Source organism: Helianthus annuus, chromosome 15 (assembly GCF_002127325.2).
Source record: "Helianthus annuus cultivar XRQ/B chromosome 15, HanXRQr2.0-SUNRISE, whole genome shotgun sequence".
NCBI lineage: Eukaryota > Viridiplantae > Streptophyta > Magnoliopsida > Asterales > Asteraceae > Helianthus > Helianthus annuus.
In genome coordinates, this window is record NC_035447.2 from 92,615,347 (window position 1) to 92,641,208 (window position 25,862).

At 40.8% G+C, this 25,862-nt stretch overlaps 1 protein-coding gene across 1 annotated transcript; it reads right to left on the bottom strand.

Moving 5' to 3' along the window:
• Positions 1–19,354: 19,354 nt before the first annotated feature.
• LOC110881837 lies at positions 19,355–25,485 on the bottom strand. The gene is made up of 3 exons (XM_022129984.1): positions 25,324–25,485; positions 19,803–21,800; positions 19,355–19,681 (listed from the first exon to the last, which is right to left on the bottom strand). Exons 1-3 carry the CDS (start codon positions 25,483–25,485, stop codon positions 19,355–19,357), a joined length of 2,487 nt encoding a protein of 828 aa, XP_021985676.1.
• Positions 25,486–25,862: the final 377 nt, after the last annotated feature.

Genomic DNA, 25,862 nt, shown 5'->3' on the forward strand with positions numbered 1-25,862 from the left:
TCAGAATTGACAGTTTTAGTCCCTGTTGCATATTTAAGCCATTTCCAACACTTCTAAGGCCCGTAAAGCCAACTTTAAGGCCCTAAAATGATGCCTAAACATTGTGGACATGAAACATGCTCAAAAATATGTCGGATGTCAGTTCGTTTGGTCGTATGAACGCGATGTTCGCTTAATTACGACGGAATGCGCATAAGCGCAAAAAACGATCCAAATTGCGCGACGAATGGATTTTTCTTATGCCAAACACTAAGGCATAATATAAGGATGCTTACATAAATTTTTGGTTGTCCGGATGTATTCAGGACGTAAGTTATGCGCGAAAGTGCAAACTTGTGCACTTTTTGATACTTTTTAGTCCCTGAATGACCCAAAAGTTTATTTTAGCATACCAAACCCCTCAAAGCCTACTTCTAAGCTATGTGAAGGATATTTATGGTATGTTTAACTCATGGTCATGTTCTAAAATGTCTGTTACAGTTCAATTCGGCGTACTTTCGTAGTTTGTCGAATTTAGTCCCTGTAAGCGATTTAACTTGATTTTGTCATACCAAAGCCTTCAAAACTTATTTCTAAGTTATGTAAAGGTTATTTAAGGTATGTTAAGCCTATTTCGCTATTCCAGAGTGTTCGTTGGATTAAACTGGTTATTTTTACGCATAAGAGCGCGTATAACCCTCCAGAAAGCGATTTAAAGCTTAAAATCGAACAAGAGTTGATATGTGCAAATGATACACATATTTTTACAAATCCCAAGTATGAAATACAATATTTCATTGGTTTGGCATTTGTTTGATGGTTGAAGTGACACAGGTGTCACAGTCTCCCCTACTTTAGGAAATTTCGTCCCGAAATTTAATTCTAGAGGAAACTTGTGAGGACAGCTGTGACGGTTTCGCCTTATAATAGATCCATTGAAACCTTAAGTAAAACTCTGGGCCATGTTAGGACTCTTAGCGAATTTGTTAACCCTCAAAGTGAATTCCTTGTAATAGTAAAACATGAAATTTTGGACTACGGACAGAAGAACATTTCTTATGAAGGCTTATCATAGGAAACTTGGTTTGTGATTGAGATCAGAATTGGGGGAATGTGAGAATAAATGACATTGGTCGAGGTCCAAGACTTCTCCCGTATCATTATTCTTGTCACTAGGTCTTAACACATGACGAAGCTTCCTGTGGCTCCTGTGCACTGAATTCCATAATTATGTAGACCTCCATAATTACGTAATTCCTTGCACAGTCCGCACAGTCCATTTCATAATGCGTAGGAAAAATTACTTGAATAAACATGAAGCGACTCGACTAGACCACCAAAGGATCCTTTTAATTAGATCAACGAACGGTCTTTTTAACTAGATCAACACACGATCTTCTTAACTAGACCGTCGTACGATCTCTTTAAATAGACCACTTAAGGGATCCTTTTTAGTTACATCATCACATGATACTTCTAATCAGATTTTCAAAATCAATTTGTTTAACCAGACCATTCAAGAGGTCCAATAATAGAATAATACTTTATAACCCGAGGGACTTAACTACAATGTTGAAGTCCATTAAGGATTTAAGATAGTATCTTTGGATATCCTATTATGAATCTCTCGTATGAGATATGAAAGATTCTATGAGGATTTGGATGGATCACATACAACCACAAAACATGTAAGAAAGCACATAAGCACAAATTTAGTTACCTTGATTCTTTATTTTGTTACCTTTAGGTATGGATATTTAAAGCACACTAGGAATCCAATCCATGGATTGCATTTGGCACTTTAATGATTTTTTAAAGATCTATCTATAAAGATAGAGGGATTCTCAATAAGAGTTTAGCTTTGTTTCTTAAAAGAAACGAGTGTTTAAGGTTTTTGGGGAGATCATAAGTGATCATAAAATGACAGAACCATACGAGTTGTTTGTCTTTGGGTTGACATCATAAGGTTGCATCAAGCATTCACACAAACGCATAAATTCTGCAGAAATAAAAACAATAAATCTTTATTTATGTAACAATCGAATTGTCTTGAAGTGTCACAAGATAACAACCAAGGAAATACAAAACACTAATTGTTCACTGCTGCATCATTGTTCATGTTTGTCTCATTGATGTTGAACACTCGTCCACGCGCTGGGGGTATGTTAACAAGTCTTGGGCAATTGTTCCTGTAGTGGGTAAGGTCACCACAGTTATAACATGACCCTGGAGGGAACCGTGCTTGAACAGCAGCAGGGTTTGCAGCAGCTTGATTTGCATAACGATAAACATTGATCAAATATCCCAAGCGCCCATAGTGGGTACATTTGTGACACTGCTCTTGCTCTAGGTGATGACGGTTGCACTTGTTGCACAAAGGGGCGGTACCAACATAGTTTTGTCTTTTGCGAGGTTGTGCTGGCTGGTTTGGTGCAACCTGTTTGTCTTGAGCAGTTACAGCGTAGTTTTGAGAGGCTTTGCGCTTCTTCTTCTTGGACACCTCAGCATTTTCTTCCTTTGGTTCCACATGAGCAGTCTTGTCAGATGGTCTTAAGTCGCCCTTCCAAAACAGCTTGCGCTTCCTGATATGGGATTCAGTCAGAGTGGCAGCCAATTCAATGGCTTGTCTGACAGTAGTAGGGTTGTTGCCAGTAACGATATCCTGAACTACGTCAGGAAGACCATCAATGTATTTCTCAATCGCCTTATCCAGAGGCGTAACCATAGCAGGGCATAACAAGCTCAATTCCTCATAGCGGTCAGTATAGGCTCGATGTTCCCTGTCGGAGAAGCCATTTGTCACACCCCGACCGCGTATAACATGCAACCGCGGCGGAAAACGTCGGGGAGTGTTGTGGACAGAATTAATTGTTATACAACCATGGAAATTAAAGTTACATTTTATTTATCAAACACGGGTGTTACATTGTCTTAAAAGGAAGTACAGAATTCAAAACATAGTTATACTAGTTCTATCTTCATTTTTAGTCTCTAAGGCACAGATCCGCCCTAGTATCGTGAACAACATCTTATGGAACAGCTCCTGAAAACACATGTGAAAGTAGGTACGTCAGCATAAAAATGCCTGTGAGATACATAGGTTTTGTGAAAGTGGGATTCATGACTTGAGTTTTAAAGAAATGTTTAATAACAGTCAGTCATGAACCTTGTAATTTGTCTTGCTTTGTAAACCATTTGAAAAACGATAATATCAGATGATATGTATAGATAAACGTAAGGTTAAGTGAATAACCTAGTAAAATGAGTTGAATAAGATAAGTTGTTTTGTAAGACAATGTTTTAGGAAAAGTATGTTATTTGTATAAAATGTTATATGTCTAAACTGAAATGATTTAGATAACGCTAAGATATGTAATATTATACAAACATTTATATATAGGAAGTACCAGCGGCGTATCCACCATGTTTGCATCATATTACATAATCCACGTTACTCAAACCATTTACCCAAACCATCCACCATGTAAGATTGTTCTTGTATAACTCAATTGTCAAGTGTTATTGTGTAAACCATGTCAAATGTCTATGTTCAATGTAAACCACCAAATGTGTATGTCAATGTCAACGTGTTTATGTTCAATGTAAATCATGTAATGTGTATCCCAAAATGTATCATGTACGGTGAGCGAAATGTATCAACTGAAACCATATGTAAAATGCACAAAACAAGTCGTTGAAGTAAAACGTGGTTTAAATCAACGTTATGTTCTGTGGAAAAATGCATGCTCTATTGATATAAACATTTATGCGGTATTGTGAAATATGCATACATCCAAGCCTTGAGACTGTGGCGATAAACCCTTAAACAAATTAAAGGTTTATCTAAGTTATGTATATCGAATTCGGTCATTCCTTACAATCCTATCAAACCCAGGATTTCAGGAACGGGAGTTGTCAATTCCTATGGTACCACTACCTACTAACGTACGGCGTAGCTAATGTTAATGAATGTATTGTCCCATGTTAAACAAACCAAATGTCATAACAAAATGAAGGCATGTGATGTAAACAATTATACTAAGTATGCTAAGTAAACATACGAAGCAGAAGTGCTCATGTAAATCAATGTGCCCATATGCTGAGTAAACATATGCAGAAGAAATGTTCATGTAAATCAATGTGTTAAGTACGCACACAGTGGGCATACATAGCATGAAATGTAATGAAATCATGTACTATAATGTACTAATGAGCATAGCAGATATACGATGTGAAAACATGGAAAGCATGAAAGTAACAGATAGGCACATGTGTTTCACCCCAAAACAGTTGGAAAACAGTAAAAGAGGGGTTCTATGTACTCACCTGAGATTGCTTTGAGTTCTTGTATAATAACCAAACAATGCTAGATCACGGGATATCAAACGGCACCTAATAGGTAGCAATATTAATATACCGGACCAAAATCGGAAGGATCGGATAGTATGCGGGTTTGTAAACCAAAAGAGTGTGGAGACTCATGTAATATGGTTTATCAAAGCCTACATACTAAAATGAAACCTAACCTAAGTGCTTGCGACCCATTACGACCCGTTTAGGTAGCTTATGCTACCTTAACGCGTCGTTCGCGTAGAACGCGTCTGGAACGCCTAACATCGTGACCACAAGGTATAACCTCGGAAGGTTATAGCTATGGTCACCTAATGTGTTTGGTCGGATCCTAATGATCGACCAAATGGGTCGGGTTCGAAGTATAAGCGATGGTTTAGATCGCTTACCTTACGACCCTATATATGCACTAAACTAAAAGTGACGAGCTAAGCATGTTAGAACATGCTTAACTAAGTTTAGAAAACAGGTTTGGCATCAAAACAAACGACTTTGATGCTCACGAGTAGTTTGGTTACAAAATACGCAAGAATGCGCATTTTGGCCGAAACTACGACTCGTCACTGAGCCTAGATAACGTGGTGATCAGTAGGTATAGTCACTACGGACTATAACCATCGTGATCACGCTCACGTTATGAAGTTCCAATGAACTTCGTGTTGACCATAGGCTGGTCAATGCAGAAAGTCAACAAAACGTTGACTTTCGGACTCGAAAAGCGAATAAAAGAACGAAAGAATACTTACGTAGGGTCCCTGAATGCTAATCTAGATCAAAGAGCTCAGGTATGAAGCAATGGCATCAACTTAGAGCATTTTGATCAGATTGTGTGAGTTTTTGCAACAATGGGGGGTGGGTATTTATAGTATTTCCCGAACCGCTAGGATCGTTTCTTGAAAAACGTGATTGAATCTTGCGCGTACACTTGTCGAAAGGTTGTGGTTACTGAAAATACCCCTTAGTGAACTGAAAGGGCAAGCCAAAATCATGTGGTTGTGGTTAAACCAGCTGAAATTTGCTGACTAGATGTTCTTATCTGTTCTGCATGTCCCACGCGGCCCGCGTGAAGGTGCAGGCCAGACTTACGCGGGCCGCCTGGGCCCGTCTGATCTGCACCACTTGCAGAATTTACAGATTTGGTCCCTGTTGCGTGTTTAAGCTATTTCTGACACTTCTAAGGCCCGTAAAGCCAACTTTAAGGCCCTAAAATGATGCCTAAACATTGTGGACATGAAACATGCTCAAAAATGTTCCGGATGTTGGTTCGTTTGGCCGTACGATCGCAATGTTCGCTTAATTACGACGGAATGCGCATAAGCGCGAAAAACGATCCAAATGACGCAACGAATGGATTTTTCTCATGACAAACACTAAGGCATAATATAAGGATGCTTACATAAATTTTTGGATGTCCGGATGTATTCAGAACGTAAGTTATGCGCGAAAGTGCAAACTTGTGCACTTTTTGACACTTTTAGTCCCTGAATGATCCAAAAGTTTATTTTAGCATACCAAACCCCTCAAAGCCTATTTCTAAGCTATGTAAAGGATATTTATGGTATGTTTAACTTATGGACATGTTCCGGAATGTTGGTTACAGTTCAAATTGGCATACTTTCGCAGTTTGTCAAGTTTAGTCCCTGTAAGCGAATTAACTTGTTTTTGCCATACCAAAGCCTTCAAAACTTATTTCTAAGTTATGTAAAGGTTATTTAAGGTATGTTGAGTATATGTTGATGTTCTGGAGTATTTGTCGCATTAAACTGAGCACGTTTAAGCACCAGTTAGCGTATAACTCTCAAGAAAGCGATGTAGAGTTTGAAATTGAACAAAAGTCAAAACATGAAAAATGTAAAACACAACCAAACAAACATTGGGATCAAATAACATTGTTTTATTGATAATAGAACTGTTCATGATGATTACAAGCACAAATGTTACACCATTAGTAGGGGTAGTTCATCGCCAAAGTCTGGCAGCGCAGCCGGTTAAGAGTCGTCATAGTCTTTGGTCAGCGTGTCAGGGTCACTCTCGGTGTCTGACGTAAATATCTCTGGTGCAAGTGCAGTCTCATCATCTGTGGCGGCGGCCATAGGGTCATCAATGTCGAACAACCCGCTTTCTAATCAAGCGACATGTGGATCGGTACATGGTAGTCATAGTATGTATTTCCATAGTAATCACTATCAGTTAGCGCATGCAAACAGTTTCCACATATGTACGTTTATTAATAATCAGCAATTAAGCATGTATGTGATAACAATGTAAGCAAGTAATCATCCTAGTCTTCCCCAGACTATCCCACCCAGTCTCTTAGACCGAACTCCCTAGTCTCTCAGACTAACTCCCCGGTCTTTAAGACCAACTCCCTGGTCTCTAAGACCAACTTCCCCAGTCTCTAGGACTAAATCCCTGGTCTCTAAGACCAAACCTCCCAGTCTCTAAGACTAAATTTTTTTTTCCAGTCTCTAAGACTGAACCTTCCCAGTCTTCTAAGATTGAACCCCTCAGTCTCTAAGACTGAACCTCCCCAGCATCTAAGGCTGAACCTCCCTCAATCTCTAAGATTGAATCCCTCAGTCTCTAAGACTGAACCTCCCCAGCCTCTAAGGCTGAATTATAAACATATATTTTGGAATGTGTATTTGTGCCTTTTGTTTGTAAAAATGTTTGTTCCCTGGATCTGGGCGTTTTGTGTATGCAATGAAAACATGTTTGTAAAAGCGTTTTCGTGAGAGCCCTATTGATCGTAGTCTAGACTCGAGAATGAATCCTAGTTCGCTACGATCGAAGCTCTGATACCAAGCTGTCACACCCTGACTTTTGCGGAAGCGTGATTATTGGTGTGACTTCTTAATACCATTGCATATGATCATAACAACACTATATGATAAAACCAGTAGATGTACATCCATTAATTAAAGTTTAAAAGAAGTACAACACAATTGTCTGAAATGACGAGACCAAATTCAAGTTACAAACCATAACATGTTTTAAGGAGTTCAAAAAGACTCAACAAAAGATTTTAAAACAACCCCGAGTTTAGGACCACGTATCTCGTCCAGGTTTAAGATACGCCTCCTAAGCCCTAATGACTTGGATGACATCTTTATTCACAACGCACCTTAAAAACTCCAACGCCCGCCAGATCCATTTACTAATTCCCTGAAATACATGTAGTTTGAAAAATCAACAAAAGTTGAGCGAGTTCATGTGTAAGTGAGTATGTATAACCTTTGTAATGTGTCTGTATGTATGAAAATCCCTGGTATGTAGCAATAAGGAAAAAGAAATCATCATTGGGTTGCAAAGCCAATGATATGTGTGAAGTGATGCAGGGACTCAAACCTAGAGGATTTGTGCATCGGGCACTTAGTCACCTCATGGTCCACTCAGCGGACTCAGGAGTGGGGCTCGCTACACCCGAATAGATCTATCACTAATGCCCCTCGGTCCTACAACGAGGATTAATGGCCTTAAGTGGCATGCCCACCACTCACTTGCTCTAAGCGTCTAAACCCTCCTTAAGCTAACCATACCATTTATAAAAGCGTCTGTAAAAGTGTAACATGTATTTCACCCCCGAAGTATAAAACTAAAAACAGTTAAAGAGAAAAGGGGGACATGAACTCACAATATTGCGTCTTCGGTACTTGTAACCCAAATCTCTTCAGCAAACACGACTCCCTACAATGTACTATGGTCTATTAGACGAACGGGCCGTGCCTTGCCTTTGTATTTGCGTTTTTGAGTTACGTTTCTGGTATTATTCCAAGTTATAATAATTATACTTAGCTTTGGAATAATTGTTTATACAATATTTCTGTATTAATACTTCTCAAGTATTTTAGCCTTGTATTTCCTTCCCACAGATGGGGGTATTTATACATGTATTTTGTGATTAAAGTATTGACATTATACATTCCTAAGTCCCACTTTAGAAGATTATGCAATAGCTTATTTATCTGAAAATAACACATCCATAATGTTTATTTCCCTGTCTGCTAGAAAATATATCATAACTTTCAAAATAATATATTTCTACTTGTTTCATAAATATGTTATATGTTGTGATAAATTACATTTATCAAAATGTTATCCATCCAAAATATACTAGTAACGGTATTTGTCACAAAAATTATGGCGAGTTTTATGTATGAAAAGCATAGTCGAAAATATACTAGCAAACTCTTGTCTAGAAAATATTTACTAAGTGTTACGATTTTCGGAGAATTTCGCCATGGACTCCTTTCTAAATGGAGGCGTCCATGCTTAATAGCATATCATTTTCTTTTACATATATCCCGTAGATCGTTCTCACATAACCAACCCGACAATTAGACATGTGATATACTACTTATGTCATTTCAGCTTTATTAATCAGAACTGGACTGTTTTCGAGCAATTTAATAAAATAGTTATCTCATTTCAAAAATTCCCAAATTTCTACAGATGGTCATATACGATCCCAATTTTATTGTGTAAAAATATCGGGGTCCAGTTCATTACCAATATTTTACAGAAATTCATTTACCGGACTGCAATCAGATTTGTAACTTTCTGATTGCAATCTACAGAATAATTCACTAAAAATTAACCGTAAGTATGATTGACGAAATTCCAGTTGGGGGATCACCGTAAAAACAGTGACCATCTACAGTAAAAATTCCATGAGCTGTTTCTACTTAGTTTTTAAGTTATGACTCCGAATACAACACACTTTTTCTGCAGTAAAAACACAGCATAAGCTACTGTCCAAAAACAGTCCTTTAAAAATAGTAAACGACCTCGAAAAATTACGATTCCAGTGCCATTTGTTCGGTTTTTCAAAAATACATAATTTAGACTTTAGAAAATCCGTTTTTCGATTTATAATGATCCAGTTATTGCCTGATGAAGTTGGCTGAAAATACCAATCAGCATGCTTTTTAGAGTGTATATGTTACTAAAACGCGTTAACGATTATTCTAACAACGGGTTTATCGAGAAATCAATGATCAAACAACATGCATACTTTTACCAACATAGTCCAACCAGATTTTATCATTGTATAAGTTTATGTTTAGGTTCATTGTTCACTTTCCCTTTGTGTTCTTATTTTAAACTTCAAACAACAATGTTTCGAACAATCAACGTAGAAGTGATTCAAGAGTTAATCCGAAGACTCACAACTAGCACAAGGGCTAGGGATGAACTTGTGAAAAAGAAATGATGGTGAGAGAGGTGTGAGAATGCAAGTGGTGATGCTTCTTCAAGGCTCTAATGCTCCAAACTCCACAAGGCTTCTTTCTAACACTTGTTTTAGACTTAAAAATGGATCAAAGAAGTGGAAGTTGAAGTGATGGTGATGGATTTCAGATGTGGGCAGCCGAAAATGAGAGAGAGAGGAGTGAGGTGAGAGAGGAAATGATGGTGGTGGTGATATAGAGGGTCTTGGGAACTCACAAGCCACCCTAGGCAATCTAGAGGAAGGATTACTTAGATCATTGGCCAATCACAATTAAGAAGATAAGAATAAAATCTCCACAAAATATATGGTAATGATGGGGCTGAAATTCGGTTGGGGGGGGGGGGGTAAATTGTAAAATTTTGGTAATTAGTAGGTAAATAATTAGGAGGTTAAGGGTATTTTCTAGAATAGTGGGTGTATGTCATGTTTCTATAGTGTGTGGGGGGTTTTGTGACCATGATTATTTAGAAATAATAAAATAATATTTCTGACAAAATTTTGGTGTCCCGGGTAGTGTCCGGTTGTTCGGTTAAGTACCGTTCCGTTAAAGTGTTAAATTGTACCGTATAGTGTCTTTTATGCATCTTTTTGTAAGGAATTTTAATTCTAACACTTAGGAAAGCGTTCAAGACCATTTAGTCAATTCTCTGTATAATACGAGTGTGTTAGAAGCTGAATTGTTGCTGAAAATGCAGAATTCTGTACTTAAAATGAGTTTTAGGCACTTTCCGACACTCAAACTATCACCTAGTGACACAGTCTTATGGTCCTCACTTCCCTACACCCATACTAGTGTAGTACTTTGTCACTGGCTCATACTGGCCTCAATATAGTGTCTGTCCATGTGCTGGCATTGTCAGCACGTGTCTGAGTTATCCGCTCACTATGCTAACTGTGCTTTGTGCATCAGGTTTGTCACTAAGAGTCTGTATGAAATAAATGGAGCGACTGTATGTAAAGTGATGCACATGTATGTATGTAACATAAATCAGTAAGCAGTTTAAGGTGTCAGTTGAAATCAAGCACAGTCTCAATCGCCTCGGCTACCACGCGGAACCGCTCCCGCAGTCTCCGATGAAGATCGCGCTCCGGCTCCGCTGAAGGCTCAACGATATCAGCAGCAGGGGTTGAGGAGATGCACGACCTGTAGGGAATAAGGAGGAGCACAATGCACAAAATATATACAAAACAAAAACAACTAGCAAATACTCATCATTTTTTCCAATTAATCAAGCAAAGGCAAATAAAACAAGTAGACAAAAACTTTGTACACTTTTCACACTGGCTAAATAAGTAACTCGAATCGTTTTCAAGAAGACCGCATCCCCGACAACGGCGCCAAAAACTTGATGTGCGTGAATTATATATATTTTTAATTGAGATTTTCTTCACACAAATTTAGTTTTAAAATGGTTTTTCACCTAGAAACTAACTACACACACAAAGGGCAAGTGTACCCGTCGGGTGGTAATATAGCTAATTGGTAAGAACCGGATATCAATCCGTGGATGCGGTGTCCCGATACTAAACTTTTGCTACTTTAAAGCCTTTTCAAATGATTGGGTTGATTTTTCTAATGTAGCATGCAAATAAATAAACTACTAAAATTTCTAACAAATAACAATATCTAAGAAAGGTTGCCTAAACTAAGTGTCCACTCATTCACATGTGACAACAAGGAGGAAGGGATTGTGATGATGCAAGCTCTATTCTTAACTAAGTCCCCAATCAAGGCTTCCTAGTTTATAATTCTTGGGAAAATTAAAAATGAATTAACATTCTAATCACCTAAAAATAATTCTTTTAATCTCACTTGCTAAGTTGATGTTAATCTTTAATCATGAGTTATTTGTTTGTCAAAACTCCTAACTCTACAAATTAGGGGAAACTATTATGAGAAACACACTATTCACCCTAATTTGGTTTTAAGTAGTTGGCACTATCATCATGTTCTTGATATGAACCACAAGCATGGTCATGCTAGCTAACAACTTTGGCCTAAATCATCAACATAACATGAACACAAACTATAGAATTCATATAAACATACTTTTGATCTTTCCAAATCTAGATGCAAGAATTCACACACAAACTCAAATCATTGTTCATATCACATTAGCACTCACCATTCCTAGTTTCATGCTATGAATCATACTAACAAGTTAACAAGATTCAATAATCATAATCTCTACACGGGCTTTCCAACACAATATGTAAATACTTATGAGCAAACATTCAAGACAAGAACTTTAAGCATGCATATGAATTCCAAGAAAAAGAATAAATGACAACTTGAAGATTAACAAGAACAATCATCACATCTACTTCCATATTATCACATGTTTATAAGCTTCAACATAGTTTAGACAACACAAGTGTTTAGCCCATAAGGCTCATGAGTACCAAATCAAGTGCAAATAAACATAAATTGTTCATGATGGAGTAATCTAACCAAGATAAAGACAAGATTAAAATGATGTTTGATTAGATCTTCAAGTGATTTAATCCTCTTCAAGGCTCCTTCTTGGCTCCAACAAGCTTCCAAGACCAAATTCTTGAGAGAAAAAGTCACCAAAATGCTCCAACTCCCTTATAAATGAGCTTAGAACTCGTATTTAAACTCTGGGCGTTTGGCACTACCATGCCACCTTTTGGCACGGTCGTGCTTGGCAAGTGTCAAACCCACTTTCTCGAATGTTGACCAAGTATGCTACCATTTTGGGAAAAATCGCGCTCAAAAGTTCCCGAGGTCGCACAACCGTGCTCGGGCATAGTCTGGTCGTGCGAGCCGATAGTGCTCGGTAACAACTGGGTCGATTTCGGAAACGAGCTGATCAGGAGCTGAAATTGACCTGTCACGGTCGTGCTCCCGTGAATTTTGATGGTGTTGTTGCTGGATGCTAGTGCTGGCTGAGAGTGCCGATGTCGGAAGGCCTGGCACGGTCGTGCCAGTGTTTGGCACGGTAGTGCCATATCTGGCAGTTTGCTGGAATGCACCATTTTCGCTCCATTTTGCTCCAAAAGCCTCCGTTTCATCACCGGGCCGAAGCCCGGACCTGTATTTTCACAAACAACTCAAATAAGTACCAAAATCAATGAAAATACAAAAAGTTTTCGCATAAACGGGGCGTATTTGACGTTTAAAAGATGTATAAATTCTTATACATCAAACATCCCCACACTTGAACTTTGCTTGTCCTCAAGCAAACTAAAATCAACAAAACTCTCTAAATGGCAATCATCTCAACTAGCATTTCATAAGCACAAACAAATAACTTGGGTCAAAACAATCAAGGAGTGCTCGATATAAAGAAACAACCGAAAAGAGATATGTAAAACATGTAAAATATGAGCAATGATCCATCTTAGAAATTCCTACCAATTCACCAAGCATCCTCACCATGTTCACACACACTCGGCTTAATATAGGTGCACATACAATTCATGGAGTATGTTTAGAACACTCGATTCCAAGACGATAACTATGCGATATCATAAGCTTGTGGAAGGATCAAATCTAATCACTCGGCAAAAATATAGCATAAATCATGAGGTCTTGGTTGGGTTGTAACTTGGCTTGGGTTAAGGGTGTGGAAGTGGATTTTGAAAAGTGGCTAAAGCGGTTGTAACCCGACGGTTTGACTAACCTAAAGCATAAGAAAAATAGAACTATACAACTAAATGATAACTAACCGAGAGCTAACCAACAAGTATTTCTTTTCGCTCCCAAAATCGCTCTAATAAAGCCATTTGATAAGGCTTTTTCAACTATATTTCTTTGGGTTTTTTTTTGACATAACCCATGCTTTGGAGAGAACTAAGTACGTCTACTTAGCTAAAAACTCTTGATCATGGGAGATATAACAACTAAGAAGAACTATACAAAAGCTACAAGTTAATCATTAACCGAACCGGGCTTCGAACCAAAAATGGGTTAAAAATATAAAAGGCTAATTTGGCTAAGTGGCTAATGTTTTGGGGTTTTCAAGAAACGAACGGGAAAGGCTCAAATTGGTTTAACTAGGGGAATAATTTGGGTAGGGAGGTGAATGAAAATGGCTAAAATAAAAAGGTTTCCTAATGCCTCAATCATTTCTATGCTTGTATTCTCGCTTTGTGGCCTCGAAATGTATACCTAACACAAGTTCTAAATCGCAATAGTTATCCGGCACACTCAATCTTTGCCCGCAAAAACATGAGCAAAAATAATCCTAAAGCTATAAGGCTCAAAAATAACTGACGGAAACGGGCGTATTGGGTAAATATGAAAGGCAAACAAGTAGGTCAATCGCTTGATTTCTCATGCTCCATTTTATACAAAAAACATATTACTTGACGGTTTTCCTTACACGAGCGAAGCCCCCTTTTTGTGCTAACCCAATTTATTTATCAAAAAATTTTGGTGCTTATTTCGTTACTTATGTTGATTTGATTTATATGCCACAAAAATTATTAAAAGAGAGCTTTGCATTATTATTATTATTATTAGTTTTATTTTGACAACAAAGCTCAAGTGATAGACCACCTCCCCACACTTGAATTGTACATCGCCCTCGATGTACAACAAAAAATTGAATAAGCAAAGGAATTGCGAATTCAATACAAATAAAGGAAGGCGGGAACACGAAAACTCCCCTGAAACATGAAGCTAGAAGCGGAACAAGATGAAGCAACTAGGAGCATCCACAACGAACTACCAAGCCTTCCACCAAGCCAACACCTCGTTGTTTATTCAACCGAATTTGAACCAACACTCTCACCGGGTCCCGAATGACCGGCGTCGTCCCTGCGATCAAATCTGGATCTACGCGCAAAATACGGTGGTGGTTGTGTGTGTGGATGGTTGAGTGAGTTCGTGATGTGCTGCTGCGAACCAAACAACCAATCCATGCTGCTTCGGGTCTGCTTGTGCAATTCCTCCAAAAAGTTGCCCTGCCGGTGTTGCTCCGCGCGTATGAGACCCACATCTCGCCTCACTTCTTCTTGGTCTAATGCCAGCCCGTCCATCTGCCTCCAGAGATCCAACGATGACAGCTCGGAAGGACCGTAGGCGCCATACCCACCATGCTCATAACCTCCACCACCAAAGCCACCATACACGTTATCCCAATTCGGGCTATCAAACCCGTGAATCACCTGTCCAACCTGCATGTGGGGGTTCGCTCCTCCAGCGCCCCCATCCTACCCCTGAACCGGGATATCGTGCATGTGCACATCGTGATCGCCACCATCACCACCATCACCATCATCACCGCCATCACCTTCCTCAACCACGGGTAGCGGGTCCCAAATTCTTCCCATTCGTTCAACAAGCTTCGGAATCCCGTTCACTTTCCTTGAGATGCATCGAGTTTAGCTGTTGCAAATCGAGAAGGCCGTAGTCGCAAGCTTCGGTCAGACGGTCTAACCGAACCCGATAAAATTTGGCAAGTTTAGTTGCAAAGGCTCCTCCACAAATCCGCGACGTGGGTGTCGAACCATCGCCTCGAAATATCGATTCTGCAACGCTGACCGCTAGGTTGCAGTTTGAACCAGAGATGATGCAGTATAGGTGAAAGAGGTCACGGGTGGTGATGTTCCCTGTGCTATCACCCCGACCTCCGATCACGTGGAAAATGGCGCGCTCGATGACTCTATGGAGCGGGTCAAGTATCCATGTAGCTTTGGCTCTACGAGGGTCCCAAATCCGACACAGTGATCTCCTCCCAAAAGGCTGCGTTGCTTGTGTCTGGCTCCCAATCTTGCAGGCTCCCATGAAACAGTTCCGTGTCTATTTCATCGTCTTCGTATAACCCCAACACCGTCCCGAATTGACTTATTGATTGGTGATGCCATTTCCTCCCCAACCGGTATTTAACACCAACATTTTTGTCGTAGACATCCGGACATGGGAAGGTGAATCGGAAGGATGCGAAAAACTCGATAACCAGCTCCACGTATTGAGGTTCCGCGATCTCAAAAAAACGGGACCACGGGGGAGTCATCAGATCATTGAACCTCTCGGACTGTCCGAGCAAGTCCAAATCCACCATCTGCAGCCTCCTCATGGGCTCAATAAGATGCCGACAGGCTCACAACCTCTTTTCGGGATACAATACCCTTCCCTGGCATTGTTTGAGAACCTCAAGTAGGGGTGATCCATCTGCAAAATTGAGACAAGATTAATCAGCATCCAAAACAAACAGGCAAAAATTTCGAGACTGGAGATAATGGCAAGGTCGTGCCACTATATGGCACTACCGTGTGAGACCTACAAATCAGTGAGTTTATGAAGATTTCTGGGAAAATTATGAAGTCTGGGTTTTTATTCCCCAGGAGCACGACCGTGCCATCCCACGGCACCATTGTGCTCGGCCGTAAACGGCTCTGGATTTGAACTAATTTTTGGTGAAGCACTGTCGTGCCACCATAGCCTGACCGATGTCCGGTGACTGATCTCGGCGACTTTCCGAGAAGCACGACTGTGCCACTATATGGCACCCTCGTGTCGGGTCAATCACCGGTAATAATCTTGAGCGATTTGAGTGATTTTGCGAGAAGCACGATCGTGCCGTATATCGGCACCCTCGTGCGACGTTGACGATCTGGGCAGATTATGAAGGTCTGACGAACAGTTTAAAGATCACGACCGTGCCACTATATGGCACCCTCGTGCCCGACGGAACCCAGGCCGGAAAATCGCTCAAAACAGCTCCAAAACCCCGATTTTTTCAACTGTTTGCTTAGGGGTTTTGTAAGTCGGTCACTTGTGGTTCAAACCAACACAAAAAACACGAAAAATGGGCTTAAATCGGGTGATTTAGACCAAGCCCTAAAAACCTAAAGAAACTAACTATGAAGAACATGAAGAACACGAAGAACATGACATCAAAACACATGAATCTAACTAGAAAAAGGAGGAATCCGTACCTGGAATGATGTTGGGATGCAAGAATTTCTTGGAGGAAGCTAGGAGATGCAGAGGATTCGTGAGTGCTTTGAAGTGGGTTCAAGTGAAGAAGATGAAGTTATGAAAAATGGGGTTGAATATTTATTAAAGTAGTTCTGTTATTGATTCTGCAAAGGGACTGACACCAATTGTTGGGGAGTGCCAGAATTTTGATGATAGTGCTAATTTTCGTTTTTTTTTTAGAAAATAGACATCTTTATAGACAAACTCCTTGAACCCGGGGCACTCACGAAGCATCTCCTACCAAGAAAAAGGACCGAACTAACATACCTGAGAGCCAGCAACAAGCTCTAACATCCCTCGCGACTAGAACGAACCGCAACCTGAAAATAAATAGACAACCACATACAAAAATAATAACAAAAATAATAAACACACAAACATGCTAAGTTTATTTACGAGTCTTCAACTAGACTCACCACCCCGAATTCATTTGTTCTTGGGGTGGAGGGTAACAACCTCCTCACTCGGGTCAACGGGCCCTCCAACATAAGCCTTTAACCTATGCCCGTTGACTTTAAACAACCGGCCATCCTCATGACCTATCTCCATGTCAAGATTAACTGTCTTCAAAGCCCAGTATGCCTTGTGCTCGAGTTCAACAGGTAAATGACAAGACTTCCCATAGACCAATTTAAACGATGTGGTGCCTATAGGAGTCTTGTAGGCTGTCCAAAAAGCCCACAGTGCATCGTCCAATTTCTCGGACCAATCCTTACGGCTAGAATTAACCGTCTTCTCCAAAATCCGCTTGATACCCCGATTAGTAACCTCGACTTGTCCGCTCGTCTGCGGATGATATGGTGTAGAGAATCGATGTTGCACACCATATCGGGACAATGCTTTCTCAAGCTGAGCATTACAGAAATGCGTCCCACGGTTGCTAATCAATGCCTTCAGGGCACCAAAGCGAGCAAACAGCTTTTTCAAAAACCGCACCACTACCCTCGCATCGTTAGTGGGCAAATCCTGTGCTTCAGCCCACTTTGAAACGTAATCAACAGCGACTAGGATGTAGCGGTTGCCAAAAGAGGTCGGAAAGGGGCCCATGAAGTCTAGCCCCCATAAGTCAAAAACCTCACAAACTTGGATGCCGTTTTGTGGCATCTCCGTGCAGAAATGTTGCTCGCCCTCTGGCAAGCATCACAGGACCTCACCCAATTGTGGGCATCACGGAAAATAGTCGGCCAAAAGAATCCAGCATCAAACACTTTCCTCGCCATGTTGTTCGCTCCGTGGTGGCCTCCCGTGGGTCCCTCGTGACAGTGGCGTAAAATATCCCTCGCCTCCTCACCGTGCACGCATCGCCGGATCATCCGATCCGCTCCTACCCTAAACAAATAAGGGTCATCCCAGAAGTAATGCTTGACATCTACAAAGAACTTTCGCTTATGCTGATGGATCATCCCCTTGATTAGGATGCCACTAGCTAAGTAGTTTGCGAAGTCAGCAAACGATGGGGAATCATCACTAGTCTCGATCCTCATGAGAAACTCGTGGGGGAAATTGTCATTGATGTTAGGCCCACAAGTTTCCTTTCCCTCGGAATGCTCAAGACGAGACAAATGATCGGCTGCCAAATTCTCAGCCCCTTTTTTATCACGGATTTGAATGTCAAACTCTTGCAGCAACAAAATCCAACGTATCAATCTTGGTTTAGCATCCTGCTTGCTAAAGAGATACCAAAGAGCTGCATGATCCGTGTACACAATGGTCTTGGAAAGGACAAGATATGACCGAAACTTATCGAAAGCAAAGACCACAGCTAGGAGCTCTTTCTCTGTCGTGGTGTAGTGCTCCTGAGCGACATTCAAGGTCTTGCTCGCATAGTAAATCGGGTGAAAATGTTTATCTTTCCTTTGACCCAAGATGGCCCCGACTACGAAGTCACTCGCATCACACATCAACTCAAATGGCAGCTCCCATTCGGAAGCAACTATGATCGGGGCATTCACCAACTTCTCCTTCAACAACTCAAATGCCCGAAGGCACTCATCGGAGAAAACAAACTGGGCATCCTTCTCGAGGAGCTGAGTCATGGGACGGGCGATTTTGGAAAAGTCCTTTATGAATCGCCGGTAAAAACCTGCATGACCCAGAAAACTCCTAATAGATTTCACTGATGTGGGAGGCGGGAGCTTTGAAATAGTCTCGACTTTGGCTCGATCAACCTCGAGCCCCGCCTGTAAAATCTTGTGCCCAAGCACAATGCCCTCCTTCACCATGAAGTGGCATTTCTCCCAATTCAACACAAGGTTGGCTTCTTCACATCTAGCCAACATCTTTTTCAGATTCCCAAGACATTGATCAAAAGAACTTCCAAACACAGAAAAATCATCCATGAAAACCTCCATAGAGTCCTCGATCATGTCGTGAAAAATGGCTACCATACACCTCTGAAATGTAGCCGGGGCATTGCACAGTCCAAAGGGCATCCGCCTGTAGGCGAATGTGCCATAGGGACATGTGAATGTCGTCTTCTCCTGATCCTCATGAGAGATGGGAATCTGAAAATAACCCGAAAAACCATCAAGGAAGTAGTAATACATCCTGCCCGACAACCTCTCTAACATCTGATCAATGAAAGGAAATGGGAAATGATCCTTCCTCGTGGCATCATTGAGTTTGCGGTAGTCAATGCAAACTCTCCATCCGGTGACAGTACGAGTAGGAATCAGCTCGTTTTTCTCATTGGTCACCACTGTCATTCCTCCTTTCTTTGGGACTACCTGTAAAGGGCTAACCCATGGTGAATTAGAGATCGGATATATCAAACCTGCATCAAGTAGTTTGATGACCACTTTCTTCACAACCTCCTGCATGTTCGGGTTCAAACGCCTCTGATGCTATACTACAGGTTTAAAGTCCTCCTCCATCAAGATCTTATGGGTACAAAAGGTTGGATTGATCCCTTTTATATCCATAATCTTCCAAGCAATCACCTTCTTGTGCTGCTTTAGGACTTCAAGTAATCGATCCTTTTCTTCCTTCGACAACCCAGCAGAAATGATAACGGGGAGATGAGTCTCACCCTCCAAGAAAGCATACTCCAAATGATCTGGAAGCTCCTTAAGCTCAACCGAAGGTGGATCCTCAATAGAAGGAGGTGCTTTAGGCTCAGTCACGCGATCCACAACCTCAAATACCTCGGGACACGGGGGGAGACGCGTGACCTATCAGACAGGTCACCTCCTCAATCATTCGGTCCGCACTAGGCGAACCAAAAATCTCCCCACCTAGCAGCTGTGTGTCCATAACATCCTCCTAGAATGTAGCATGAAGATGATCACTCACATAAGTATCGATAGTCTCAATGAAATAGAGTGTATCATCCTGACTCTGTGAATGTTGCATGGATTTCCCTATATCAAAGGTAACCTCCTCATCATCAACCCTAAGAGTAAGTCTACCAGTGCAGACATCAATCAAGGCCCTCGCAGTGGCTAGGAATGGTCGACCTAAGATAAGTGGGACGTTTTTATCCTCATCCATGTCCAGAATCACGAAATCAACAGGGAAGACAAACTTGTCGATTTTCACCAGCATATTCTCAACTATGCCTCGAGGGTACTTCACTGAACGGTCGGCTAGTTGAATGCTCATACGAGTCGGCTTGGGCTCTCCCAAGTCTAGCTTAGCAAAAACCGCATATGGCATGAGGTTTATGCTAGCTCCAAGATCAGCTAATGTATTGCTGACCGACAAACTACCAATCAAACACGGGATAGTGAAACTCCCAGGATCATTCATCTTCTTCGGTAGTTTGTTCTGAAGAACCACTGAACACTCTTCATTTAAGGTCACCTGCGAAAGCTCCTTAAGTTTCTTTTTGTTGGATAAGATATCCTTCAGAAACTTGGCATACTTAGGCATTTGAGCAAGTGCCTCGACAAATGGTAAATTTATATGAAGTTGCTTAAAAAGCTCGAGGAATTTACCATAGTGTTCTTCCATTTTCTGCTTCTTTAACCTCCCCGGATATGGAATGGGAGGGACATACTCTCTCACTGGCTCCTTGGGTCGTGCGGTACTTGCTGGGACTCGCCTCTGTTGCACCTCACCCGGAGACTCAGCCTCAATCTCCTCATCAACCTCCTCGTCATCAACTAGCTTTTCTGGAACAGCCGGAGGGATGGCTTGAGCGGTCTTGCCGCTTCTCAACGTGATGGCCTTTGCAGTAGCATTTGGATTAGGCTCTGTGTTGCTCGGAAGCCCCCCTTGTTGTCTCTCTGACAACATCTTGGCAATCTGGCCAACTTGGTTCTCAATGGTCTGCATGGAAGCTTTTTGGCTTCTTAACTCACTCTTGTGCCTCGTGAAGCGGCCGTCATACTCCCTAAAGCGCTTCTCATTCTCCGCCTTTTGAGTGTTTTCACCAGCTAAGATTTGACTAAGCATATCAGGAACACTAGGATCACTAGAGGATGGTGCCTGCTGAGGTCGAGGTGGACCATATGCTCCATGAGCTGGAGCTGTGGGACGTGGAGCAAATCCGGGTGGATGCTGGTTAGAAGCGTCGGGCTTCCAACTAAAATTTGGATGATTGTTCCACCCCGGATTATAAGTATTGCTGTAGGGATTATTTTGAGCACGGTATTGGTTTCCCATGAAATCAACATGCTCGTGTGACATCTCTCCCGTCGGAAAATCACCTACCTGATACGCCCCCCCACTCGAAGAACCTCTCGAGTGCATTTCCATCACTCGATCAAATTTCAAAGATAAGACATCCATACGTGTTGTCATGGCTGTGTAGTCGTCCACATGATGAACTCCCTGCCGAGAACTCTTTCCCCTTGGGGGCTGTTGCGTCCGGTTTTTCGTGACACACTTTTCAAGAATCTCTAATGCCTCGGTGGCATTTTTCATGCCGATATCACCACCCGAGTATGTATCAACCATCATCTGTCCCTGACTGTCCAAACCATGGTAGAAGATCTGACATTGTTGCCACTTGGGCAACCCGTGATGTGGGACCTTTCTCATAAGCTCTTTGAAACGCTCCCATGCCTCGTAAAGGGACTCGTCCTCGTCCTGACGAAAGTTCAGAATCTTGGTTCTCAACCGAACAGTTTTCTCTGGAGGGAAATATTTCTGAAGGAACTTCTCAGCTAATTGATTCCATGTAGTGATAGATCCAGCTGGAAGTGAAAGAAGCCACTCCTTGGCTCCATCCCGTAAAGAAAACGGAAAGAGTCGAAGACGGATAGCATCCGGTGATGCATCACGAATCCTAAACGTGGCACAAACCTCTAGAAACCCCGCGATGTGGACACTAGGATCCTCGTGATCCTTGTGTCACACCCTGACTTTTGCGGAAGCGTGATTATTGGTGTGACTTCTTAATACAATTGCATATGATCATAACAACACTATATGATAAAACCAGTAGACGTACATCCATTAATTTAAGTTTAAAAGTAGTACAACACAATTGTCTGAAATGACGAGACCAAATTCAAGTTACAAACCAGAACATGTTTTAAGGAGTTCAAAAAGACTCAACAAAAGATTTTAAGACAACCCCAATTTTAGGACCATGTATCTCGTCCAGGATTAAGATACGCCTCCTAAGCCCTAATGACTTGGATGACATCTTTATTCACAACGCAGCTTAAAAACTCCAACGCCCGCCAGATCCATTTACTAATTCCCTGAAATACATGTAGTTTGAAAAATCAACAAAAGTTGAGCGAGTTCATGTGTAAGTGAGTATGTATAAACCTTTGTAATGTGTCTGTATGTATGAAAATCCCTGGTATGTAGCAATAAGGAAAAAGAAATCATCATTGGGTTGCAAAGCCAATGATATGTGTGAAGTGATGCAGGAAGACTCAAACCTAGCGGATTTGTGTGTCGGGCACTTAGTCACCTCATGGTCCACTCAGCGGACTCGGGAGTGGGGCTCGCTACACCCGAATAGATCTATCACTAATGTCCCTCGGTCCTACAACGAGGATTAATGGCCTTAAGTGTCATGCCCACCACTCACTTGCTCTAAGCGTCTAAACCCTCCTTAAGCTAACCATACCATTTATAAAAGCGTCTGTAAAAGTGTAACATGTATTTCACCCCCGAAGTATAAAACTAAAAACAGTTAAAGAGAAAAGGGGGGACATGAACTCACAGTATTGCGTCTTCGGTACTTGTAACCCAAATCTCTTCAGCAAACACGACTCCCTACAATGTACTATGGTTTATTAGACGAACGGGTCGTGCCTTGCCTTTGTATCTACGTTTTTGAGTTACGTTTCTGGTATTATTCCAAGTTATAATAATTATACTTAGCTTTGGAATAATTGTTTATACAATATTTCTGTATTAATACTTCTCAAGTATTTTAGCCTTGTATTTCCTTCCCATAGATGGGGGTATTTATACATGTATTTTGTGATTAAAGTATTGACATTATACATTCCTAAGTCCCACTTTAGAATATTATGCAATAGCTTATTTATCCGAAAATAACACATCCATAATGTTTATTTCCCTGTCTGCTAGAAAATATATCATAAGTTTCAAAATAATATATTTCTACTTGTTTCATAAATATGTTATATGTTGTGATAAATTACATTTATCAAAATGTTATCCATCCAAAATATACTAGTAACGGTATTTGTCACAAAAATTATGGCGAGTTTTATGTATGAAAAGCATAGTCGAAAATATACTAGTAAACTCTTGTCTAGAAAATATTTACTAAGTGTTAGGATTTTCGGAGAATTTCGCCATGGACTCCTTTCTAAATGGAGGTGTCCATGCTTAATAGCATATCATTTTCTTTTACATATATCCCGTAGATCGTTCTCACATAACCAACCCGACAATTAGACATGTGATATACTACTTATGTCATTTCAGCTTTATTAATCAGAACTGGACTGTTTTCGAGCAATTTAATAAAATAGTTATCTCATTTCAAAAATTCCCAAATTTTTACAGAGGGTCATATACGATCCAAATTTTATTGTGTAAACATATCGGGGTCCAGTTCATTACCAATATTTTACAGAAATTCATTTACCGGACTGCAATCAGATTTGTCACTTTCTGATTGCAATCTACGGAATAATTCACTAAAAATTAACCGTAAGTATGATTGACGAAATTCCAGTTGGGGGATCACCGTGACAATAGTGACCATCGACAGTAAAAATTCCATGAGCTGTTTCTACTTAGTTTTTAAGTTATGACTCCGAATACAAAACACTTTTTCTGCAGTAAAAACACAGCTTAAGCTACTGTCCAAAAACAGTCCTTTAAAAATAGTAAACGACCTCAAAAAATTACGATTCCAGTGCCATTTGTTCGGTTTTTCAAAAATACATAATTTAGACTTTAGAAAATCTGTTTTTCGATTTATAATGATCCAGTTATAGCCTGATGAAGTTGGCTGAAAATACCAATCAGCATGCTTTTTAGAGTGTATATGTTACTAAAACGCGTTAACAATTATTCTAACAACGGGTTTATCGAGAAATCAATAATCAAACAACATGCATACTTTTACCAACATAGTCCAACCAGATTTTATCATTGCATAAGTTTATGTTTAGGTTCCTTGTTCACTTTCCCTTTGTATTCTTATTTTAAACTTCAAACAACAATGTTTCGAACAATCAACGTAGAAGTGATTCAAGAGTTAATCCGAAGACTTACAACTAGCACAAGGGCTAGGGATGAACTTGTGAACAAGAAATGATGGTGAGAGAGGTGTGAGAAGGCAAGTGGTGATGCTTCTTCAAGGCTTTAATGCTCCAAACTCCACAAGGCTTCTTTCTAACACTTGTTTTAGACTTAAAAATGGATCAAAGAAGTGGAAGTTGAAGTGATGGTGATGGATTTCAGATGTGGGCAGCCGAAAATGAGAGAGAGAGGAGTGATGTGAGAGAGGAAATGATGGTGGTGGTGATATAGAGGGCCTTGGGAACTCACAAGCCACCCTAGGCAATCTAGAGGAAGGATTACTTAGATCTTTGGCCAATCACAATTAAGAAGATAAGAATAAAATCTCCACAAAATATATGGTAATGATGGGGCTGAAATTCGGTTGGGGGGGGGGGGTAAATTGTAAAATTTTGGTAATTAGTAGGTAAATAATTAGGAGGTTAAGGGTATTTTCTAGAATAGTGGGTGTATGTCATGTTTCTATAGTGTGTGGGGGTTTTTGAGACCATGATTATTTAGAAATAATAAAATAATATTTCTGACAATATTTTGGTGTCCCGGGTAGCGTCCGGTTGTTCGGTTAAGTACCGTTCCGTTAAAGTGTTAAATTGTACCGTATAGTGTCTTTTATGCATCTTTTTGTAATGAATTTTAATTCTAACACTTAGGAAAGCGTTCAGGACCATTTAGTCAATTCTCTGTATAATATGAGTGTGTTAGAAGCTGAATTGTTGCTGAAAATGCAGAATTCTGTACTTAAAGTGAGTTTTAGGCACTTTCCTGCACTCAAACTATCACCTAGTGACACAATCTTATGGTCCTCACTTCCCTACACCCATACTAGTGTAGTACTTTGTCACTGGCTCATACTGGCCTCAATATAGTGTCTGTCCATGTGCTGGCATTGTCAGCACGTGTCTGAGTTATCCGCTCACTGTGCTAACTGTGCTTTGTGCATCAGGTTTGTCACTAAGAGTCTGTATGAAATAAATGGAGCGACTGTATGTAAAGTGATGCACATGTATGTATGTAACATAAATCAGTAAGCAATTTAAGGTGTCAGTTGAAATCAAGCACAGTCATTAAGCACATAATCAAAATTAGTTAATTTGTACAGTACCTGTAATTGTGAGGGTTGTCACACCTTGCCATAAAACTGTATCGCATTCTGCAACATCGATTTGGTGCCAGCCTTGATCTCGAAATTATTATTGTCGATTGTTGATGCATTGATGCTCGCAGGTAAACCATCGAGTGACGGTTTTCCAATTTCATTCGAGATCTTATTCTCTTCCGCGTCTGCCATGTCTACCCGAACCTCGTAGAAGGTGTCGTACGATCGAGGGATACATGGTCCAACCTGCGGGCGCATGGGTGGTGTTACGACAAGGTCACCACATGGTCCAACCTGCGGGCGCATGGGTGGTGTTACGACAAGGTCACCACATGGTCCAACCTGCGGGCGCATGGGTGGTGTTACGACAAGGTCACCACATGGTCCAACCTGCGGGCGCATGGGTGGTGTTAAGACAAAGTCACCACATGGTCCAACCTTAGGGCGCATGGGTGGGGTTTGTTATGCTCAAATAGGCCTATCACTTGTATCCCTCGATCGTACTACGAGGACTAATGTTCTTAAGGTTTCACCTACCCAAATCACATTACCTAACAGTTTCTTCCGTA